Source organism: Pyrus communis, chromosome 6 (assembly GCF_963583255.1).
Source record: "Pyrus communis chromosome 6, drPyrComm1.1, whole genome shotgun sequence".
NCBI lineage: Eukaryota > Viridiplantae > Streptophyta > Magnoliopsida > Rosales > Rosaceae > Pyrus > Pyrus communis.
Genome location: NC_084808.1, coordinates 10560278 through 10569814, shown reverse-complemented (window position 1 = coordinate 10569814; position 9537 = coordinate 10560278). Strand labels below are relative to the sequence as shown.

Below are 9537 nucleotides of genomic sequence, written 5' to 3'. Positions count from 1 at the left end.
AAGACGTATTGAAATTGAATTGAAAGACAATACGTGAAACATAGTAACATAGGAAGAGAATTTAAATATAAATACAAAAATGTAACGACAATTAAAATCCATGGAAGCTAGAGAGGATCAAATATAAGAACTAGTCTACTAGGTTATGGATACATTACGCTATTCCTAGGGTAGGAAAAGAAAAGATAGTAAAATGATGAGATATTTTCAATGTTTACATTGTATGCCTCCTTCATTTCCAATACTTGATGTGCATACTCTTCATTTCCAATACTTGATGTGTATACTCTCTTGTGGCTCTAATTTGGGAAGATCTTCATTCATCTTGATTTAGGGCTCATCTGGCAAATCCTTCCTTCTTTGATTTCAATTGTAGCTTTGACTTGTCTTGAGATTCCTTCCTTCCCTAGTCGCGTGAATTTGGATGATATGATGTGCTTTAATCATGTCTAGCTTTGATCCTAATTTGCAAGATTTTAGGCGTGCAATATCCCTGCTATTTTTGCATACATTTAGCGTGAATGGTTCATCATTTTTGGGTCGGGCCCAGCATGTCTAACTCATATCGCAACGTGCAATTTCTCCTACACCTAACCTAGTGAGGCCTAACTTATACACCTAACTCATATCGCAGCGTGCAATTTCTCCTATGCCTAACCTAGTGAGGCCTAACTCATACGCATCCCAAATCATTACGGCCTACCCTAGCGAGGCTAATCCAACAAGGCTTAACTCATATCGGCCGAATTTTGGTAACACGATTAGGATGTCAAAATTGGGCTTAAACAATATGAAACAAATTCTTAAGGCATGACTATGTTGTCCATAATATGATGACCAAGAATGAAACTGACCTGTTGGGAGTTGATTAACTTAGTCAAGAGAAGCCTGAGGTGGTCAACCAATATTTTAGTGACAAGTTTTTAAAGAGTACAACATAAGCTAATTAGATAGAACTGAGTGATTAACTAAGGCCCGTCAATTTTGGGAAACAAGGTAATAAGAGTTATTCCTAAGTCGCGAGGAAGCGATCCAAAGCGAAAACATTGTTGTATCACGCTCGCGATGTCATTACCCCACATATCCTAGTAGAGATATGAAAGAAGCGAGTATTATTATCCTCTTCCCGCAACCACTGAACTTTGGACTTTAGCATCCAAAATTTCTTCTCTTGGTCAAAAACATCAATTAGTTCCTGTATAAGTTGTTGGTCAAGATTGATGAGGAAAGGATTCGAGTTTCTATCCAGTAACCGTTGATTCCGCTCAATCCTATCTAATGACTTCTTTTTTGTGGAAAACGTGACCGAAAACCTCATTCTTACCATCACCATTGCCACCACCATCTCCACCATCTCCATCTCGAGATATTGGGTCTTCGAGCTAGTTACGTATGAGGATGTCCTTCGGGTAAGATATTCCAATCTTTCCACCATACCATATGAAGCCCAAGGAGGTAGGAAGTTGACCCTTCGGAGTCTCTCTTGGGTGTCCACCGCTACTGTTGTGAATATTTAGACCATTAATAAATAAAAAATCTAAACACAAATTTATACCTCGCAAGTATAGAATCGAATAAGATAGTATAGTGACAAGCAAGGATTGATCCCATAGAGACGAGATTAATTTAAGCAAAAATAATAAGTACAACTTAAGAATGCAAATAATGACTCTTTTTATTTTATTTTCTTATTATGACTCAACTAAACACTAAAGCAATCAAATAAAAAAGATGATTTGGTTGATTGATAAGCAAATAAGAAAAGCCAACGAAAAAGAATAGTAAAGGGAAGAAATAATAAAACACGACAATGAACAAATTATTTTAACAAATTAGGGTTGGACTCTATGGATGGTGAGCCTAAGGTTTTGGAATCCACACTCAATCATACGCTTCTCAAATCAATGCACCGTTCATACAATTTCAAATTTAATTCTTGAAGTTTACCTACATAAAGATCTTGGTCCTACTCAATATTCAATTGTTTCCCTTAAACATGATTTCTCTCAATGGTCATGGCAAAAGTCAAGTATTTTCGTATGCAACTAGCATGTGGTCAAGGTCTAATTTAACGTAGAACAATCGTTAAGCTCTTTGGAATCGATAAAAATACACACTGTACAAGTCTAGGTCTATCTCAAATGCATATGCAATTTCTAAATCGTTGTGCTTACATTTAAGTCAAGATGGTCTCTCAACACAAACAAACACATTATATCGATGGAATAATGGTAGCTAAGCATCAAACCATAAATAATCAATGAAAAATTACGTTTAGAGATTCAAGAACACAAATATGAAAGTTACATCAAGTTTGCATTGAAATTGAGAATAAATCAAGTGTTTCATCCTAACCTTAGGATAATAGGTTTAGCTAGACATGGAATTAAAGTACATAACAAAATTGTTAGAAGACGTTGACAAACTACACAAGGGAATTGAGTAGAGAAAAGCGATGGCAAGAATTTCCCTTAGTTAGGAACAGGTCTTTGACAATCTTCTATGCAATTGAAAGTGGTCTTTTATAAAAGTTTTAATCCCTCGTTCCAAGCCTGCAATTCTTTACTTTATTTGGACTAGCCTTCTTGCACGCACTCACGTACGTGCAGAAGGTATTTTTTGAATCACGACATGCTACACGTGAACTACACATTTTAAATATATTTATATGCGTGAATTCATAAAGGAAATCGGTCTTTCAAATTCCATCTACATTCTATTGAATTTACATTAAGAATAGAGAAAATAATATTTAATAAACAACTGATTGAATCACATTATTGCCCACCCCCTCTCCCTTAGTGTAGATAATATCGTTTGTCAAAAAATAAAAAATCATTTGACAACTAATTTAATCACATTATTATGCGCGTGCGAAAGACTTTTTTTATAACTGGCATTACACGCCTCTTTAGATGTTTTGAACGTGTTTAAAAATAGAGAAAATAATATTTAATGAACAAGTAATTGAATCACATTAATGCTAGCCTATTGTGATGTACTAACTAAAAAAAATGTACAAAAAGAATTAATTATTAAAAAAACACTGTTAAAACGATGAAAATACCCCTGTATTATTTGGTGCATTATTTTAGGCTAATTTTGAAATTTTTTTTTTTTGGTGGCGCGTTTTTGTCCAAATATTTTTTGTGAAGCTTGTGACCCCAAAAGGGGTTGTTGGCTTTATATATTAAGATTCCAAAAAAAACCCATTTGAACTAAGTAAATATCTTATGAGCCTAATTAGTCAGCATATATCTAATATTTCTCCAACCTTAACTCGCAACTCAAAAGTATTGCCATCGTACTAGTCATCCACAACACCTTATTGTCAAACCATCGTAAATTCTTCCCACTAAGAAAATTTCAAACCAAACAAAAATCTCTAAAAATTCAATAAGTTCTTCTTCAAACCTCAGTATCACAAACCATAAAATTCTCTCAAAACTAGACATCAAGATCTTTCTATCCGTATATGGATCACCACCTAGATCGTCCTGATTTGTTCTTGATAAATTGTTCTGGTTGATGTAATTGCTGAGCCATTCCAGCACTTGGCATGAATTGCATCCAATTTCTTCAACAATTCTCCTTTATCTACTTTTGCTCCAATTGGCCTAATACAAAAACAAAGTAAATGACTCAGAAACAAAAAAACAAGTAACAAAGTTGAGGAAAAACTAATAAAAATAAAGACTAATTAAGCACTTATCAGCTACAACACAGTTACCAACCAGAGGCTTCCTAAGGACTCCTCGTAATCGACTTCCTGCCTCCTTGGGCTGGGTAGTGGATTGGTCATTGTTGTTTTTGCTCGTGGCCTTTCATGTGTTTAATATAGTCATTCAATGTAAACAATGGACGATGAACAATGAACGAAGAACGAATAGTGATGAAGAAAGATTTTGAGATTTACTTTCTTTGCTCAGATGTCTAAACACTTGTTGAGTATAACTCAGTTTCTCTCAATGAAGCACCAATTTGTGGATGCAAATTTCGTCCAGGGTTGAATTGATGAAACTCCACCTTTAATACAAGAAACACCGTTAGCCTAATTGACAAACAACAGAGAAAAGGGGGAGGGTGTCCGTCAAATAGCCTCCGATGTCTAAGTTAGACAATAGTATGAGAGAAACTAGAACATAGAGAATTATAAGTAGTAAGTGACAATTACCAATTTTATTGTTAGACTTGGCTATTTTTAAGAAAATGGCGCCTAGACCTGCCTAGTTGCCCGCCTAGCCTGCCTAAATCCACCTAGATCGCAACTCTCACTTAGACAGAAAATAGATAACTTTCATTTTGTATTTTTTAATAAATTATAAGAGACATGAATGCTTGGATGAACACTCATTATATGCTTGTTCCCCATGTTTTCAATATGTTCTAACACTTTATTATCTGTATATCATTCTATTATGCAATGTATGTATCACAATAAAATTATGTATTTTTTTTAGTCTAAGTAGAAATCTATTTATATGTTATATAATAAATTTAATTAAAATTAAAATTAAAAATTAAAAAAAAGCCTAAACCCCCATCTTGATGCCTAGGTGATACACCCCTACCCGCCGCCCGATTAGCACCTAATCTTTTAGAACCTTGGCTAGTGTGATACAGACCAGTCTCCGCAGACAGCTACCAGGAATCTTTATGAGGCCTCTAGTAAGTAACTGTGATGTAGCCCAAGAGAAACTCCGAATAGTCAAATTCCTACCTTTTTTGGGCCAGGTATAGCATAGTGGTAGGATCTGGATATCATGGGCCCGAAGGACACCCATATATGTAACTGACCCAAATGCCTAGTACCTGTAGGGCAAGCAAATGTTAGGCCTTTTGAGGTACTCTGTGGTTTGCTCACGACATCAAAGGCAAAACCATCGTATTGAGTTGAAAACTCACGTGTCCTTATCATATTGGATGTGGTTAATTTTTGTTTCCACATTCTTCATTTCTTAATTAGAGATTTTCTAAGTGTTGGTTAAAGGTAGTTCAGAGCAAGTCTAGCCGTTACCCAAAAGGCAGGGCAAGGCTGCCAAATTGCCTTTTAGCCCAAAAAATTACTTCCACCGATCCATTTTGTGGGGGGCCATTGGTGGGACAACACATGCCTAGCCAAAAACCTGAGCAATTTGATCCCAGCCTTGCTCCAGCAGCCAATGATGATGTCAACCACATGCTTCCTTTTTTGTGCCTACCGCGTGTAAAACACACGAAGGCTAATAGGCCGACAAGTTCTGTTGTCATGGGCCTGTTGCTGTAAATTTTGTACCAACTGCTGATTGATGTGGCCAGATGAAAGTCGTTCAATTTCTACGACTTGATGATCATGACTGTTGGATTTCCAACAGTGAAAAAAAAAATTGAAAAAGTCATTCATGTGCCACGTGGCACGGTTTGGACCGTCAGATTCAATAATAAAGAAAATCAACGGTCAAGATTAATCTAATCATTAAAAGTGTAATATAAAAAAAAATGGGAAAAAAATACAAAATAGGAAAAGAATTAAATTTTTATAGTATAATTATCCAACCATCTTCTTCATTCGCCTTTTATTTTTAATTAATGCGTTTTTTTCCAGTTTAATTGCTGCTTTTTTGTAATATTATTATTATTTGCTTTGTATTTAAAATTAAATTATCGAAGTTAAATAAAGAATTTTATTTAAAAAAAAAAAAACAAACAAACAAACAAACAAAGTACACATATAAACACACTCACTAGGCATAGTAACCGCAATTGCACTTACTTTTATTTTTGCCTATGCCAAACGGATGAACTTGTACAAAAACATCGCTTTCCAAAAAGCAATTTACATGCCCCTGCCCTTGCCCTAGAAACAGTTGGACTTATTTTTGTGATTTTTTAGAACAAAAAGGGCAAAAGAATAATAAGAATCAAATATCATATTATTAAAACTGACCCAATATTGCTCCTACCCCAAATACAAAAAAAGTGAAGAAAAACCCTAAACCTTCTCGTCAAGCTCGACTCTACCGCTGAAGCCCCTCTTCTCTCTCTGTCTCCAATGGCTGTGAGTAATTTTTTCTGCATCTATTTTGCTCCATCACATTTGAATTTTCTTAAACTACTATGGATATTTAATTTACTGGGTTTTTTCGAACTGCTATTTCATGTTTCTGAGTTTTCCAATTTCTCCCTAAAATATACGATCTCTTTGAGGATTTTTGAATGCTCATGATTTCTTATTGGGTCGTTGAAATTAAATGCAAGTTTTGGAAAGGTTCCATTTTGTAACCAAACTTTGTTCCTTTGGAGATTTTTTGTTTTAGGAGAAATTCGGGTTTGTTAATTAGTAATTTAGTACTTGTGTGATATGGAAGTATGTATGTATGTTTCAATTCATCATGTTGTCTATGGTAGATTATAAAACAGTGTTGAAGTAGAGTAAATTGCACGAGAATATCATTGAAATCCGTCCCGTGTTTAACTAGCAGTTGATGAGTAAAATCTGAGCATTCTGTCCTCCAAAATATTTGTATGTGCTAATATAATTAAATTCACTTGTTCAACTTAAAGGCGTGCTTCGGATTTTGATACTTTTGGTTATTTGCATAATGCAGACAATACCAGTTAACCCGAAGCCGTTCTTGAATAATCTGACTGGAAAGACTGTCATTGTGAAACTTAAATGGGGAATGGAGTACAAAGGTATGTTGCGTACGGTTCTGGAAAAGTATTGGATACTTATGCCGTGTTTTCTTTTGTTTCCTCGTGCAAATTACTTTATTTATCCCATGCTTAGTGTATTCCTAATCCTGTTTTATGCCTCAATTCAGGTTTTCTTGTCTCGACAGATGCCTATATGAACTTGCAGGTACTATTATAAACTTCAACTTTTTGTTTTTTCTTTCCTTTTTTTTTTTTTTTTTTTCAGTGAGATATAAATTTTGAAGCTGATGGATGTGTTTAATATTGAAATCTTATATGCATAGTTGGCAAACACTGAAGAATATATTGATGGGCAATCCACTGGAAATCTTGGAGAGATTTTGATAAGGTGAGTTCATTTGAATGCTTTGAACTTCGTAGCTATATTCTTCCTTGGAATTCTATGGTCTGGATGTGCTTTGTATTTTATTTTTGCTAGTTTTGTAGCATATAGTATGACTTCTTTTTCCTATAAAGCACATATGACATGTAATGTATAGGAACCACAAATGACATAGGGAGTGTGAAGGCTGACGGGGGACTTTGATCAGTCCCTAACTGAATGAAGCAGGCAATCGCTGCCTGTACATTCCAAAAGTTAACGTTGCTATCGATTACTGTTAATGTTGATGGTCCTCCCAGCTCTCATTGGGAGCTCCTCCGTTGATGGTGGTGTCATATCCTATTGCCTTGTGGAGCAGTGTCACTGCCTTTATCATTTGGGATTGGCCATGAGACCAACATTTTGTTTTCTAATTTTACACATAACATATGGAGTAACTTTGAAGCTTCCAATGGATTTGGTCAACAATGTATTATAGTGTCTTGTATATTGTGATTCATACAAATCTCTCTGAACGGAGTGTGACGAGGGACATGGATCAGTCCCCAACTGAACGGAGCAGGCAATTAATACCTGTACATACCAAAAGTTAACGTCACATATCAAGTACTGTTAACGTTGATGGTCCTCCCAGCTCTTGTTGGGAGCTCCTCCGTTGATGGTAGTGTCATATCCTATCGCCTTGTGGAGCAGTGTCACTGCCTTTGCCATTTGGGATTGGCCATTAGACCAATATTTTGTTTTCAAATTTTACAACTAACATCTGGAGTAACTTTGAAGCTTCCATTGGATTTGGTCAACAATGTTTTAGAGGAATGTCTAATTTATTGTGATTCATACAAATATTTGTGAACGGAGTGTGACAGGGGACATTGATCACTGATCAGTCCCCAACTGAATGGAGCTGTCAATCAATGCTTGTACATTCCAAAAGTTAACGTTGCATATCAAGTACTGTTAGCATTTACGGTCCTCTCAGCTCTTGTTAGGAGCTCCTCCGTCAATGGTGGTGTCATATCCTATCAACTTGTGGAGCAGTCACTGCCTTTACCACTTGGGGTTGGCCATGAGACCAACCTTTTGTTTTCTAATTCTACAAATAACATATGGAGTAAATTTGAAGCTTCTGCAGGATTTGGCCAACAATGAATTAGAGGAGTGTCTAGTCTATTTTGATTTTATCTACATTAAAAGGCTGCAATAGTAATCACACGACTCTCTCTCTCTCTCTCTCTCTGTAGAACATAGTACGTAGTTACCAGTCTAATTAACTCTTTGCGTACCTCGGCTCTTCTTATCACGGTGCTCAAATTTCAATAGAGAATGTTCTGGTCTAGAGTATGTAAACTTACTTTCAAACAAAGAAAAAGGGTATATTGACATAATTATGAACACCCCTTGAGTAAGAAAGTTGGGAACATATGAAAGAAGATAATACAATAGTCGATTGTTAATTTGATGAGAGCGTTCGAATAGAAGGTTGAGCTTAGAGATATCTAGTGGAGTTGATCATGTTCTACAAAAGTTGCAATAGTGTGGATCATGTGGTAGTTTATTCTGCTAGAGTCCATATGTGGCAGGAGACCTCTTGGGGTCTAGAGAAGCCTAATATTTGTTGATTCAGAAATGTCATTCGTTCATTCATTTTGGGCATTTGTATTTCTTTCCCTTTGTATCGTAGGATTTGAGTGAGATTTGTAACAAATTGCTCTGTAGTTAAGGACAAAAGATAATTCGAGTTCTCAAATTTCTAGTCTATACAATCCGTTTCCTCAGCGAATAAGATAGGGGATGTGTCCACATGAAACACAATGGACATACATTCATGAACCTTAGTTTTCAATGAGTAAATAATCTTTTCATGTTTCCTTCTGCAGATGCAATAATGTTCTTTATCTTCGTGGGGTGCCAGAGGATGAAGAAATTGAAGATGCTGAACAGGAATGAGTTTTGCAGCAGTGATCGTGCTTGAAAAACAGTACTTTGGTAACCAGTATTTTTTCTTTACTTCTGCTGTTGCTTTTCTTGTTTTAACCTGGAGTGGTTAGATTGTATTTGTATTGAATGTAGAGGTGGGTATCCTACTATCCTTGGATATTAAATCGACATGCCCGTGCCATTTAAAAAGGGCTGTAACTGACAAATGGTTCTCTAACTTGAAAGAGATTGTAGCAAGACCATGTGAGTTGAAATGAAACCTTTTTGGTTATTCGCTGTGCTACAATTGACGCATGGTTTTGCAGGATCGTAATTTTTAGTTTCATCGACTTTTGTTGATGAATTGCGTTTTATTAAGAGTTAATAGTGGTAAGACAGTTGAGACCGCCCGAGTAGTAGCACGTAGACAGCATTGTGGATCATGTGTAAATCCTTGATCACTGTTAATTACATTTCTTTTTGCAGCTTCCTATGTGATGCATCTAATGTTCTACTGTATCCGCCTCCGGCAACTTTTAAGTGACTACTTCTAGTTCAAAGGGCTTGTTTGGGATGCAACCCCCAAATCTTCACAAGTAGAC

The 9537-nt window shown here is 35.9% G+C and overlaps 1 protein-coding gene across 1 annotated transcript; it reads left to right on the top strand.

Moving 5' to 3' along the window:
* The first annotated feature begins 5910 nt into the window (after positions 1-5910).
* Positions 5911-9227, top strand: LOC137737420 (probable small nuclear ribonucleoprotein F). Its single transcript, XM_068476881.1, has 5 exons — positions 5911-6037; positions 6588-6675; positions 6804-6841; positions 6960-7024; positions 8896-9227. Exons 1-5 carry the CDS (start codon positions 6032-6034, stop codon positions 8963-8965), a joined length of 267 nt encoding a protein of 88 aa, XP_068332982.1. The 5' UTR covers positions 5911-6031; the 3' UTR covers positions 8966-9227.
* The last annotated feature ends 310 nt before the right edge of the window (positions 9228-9537 follow it).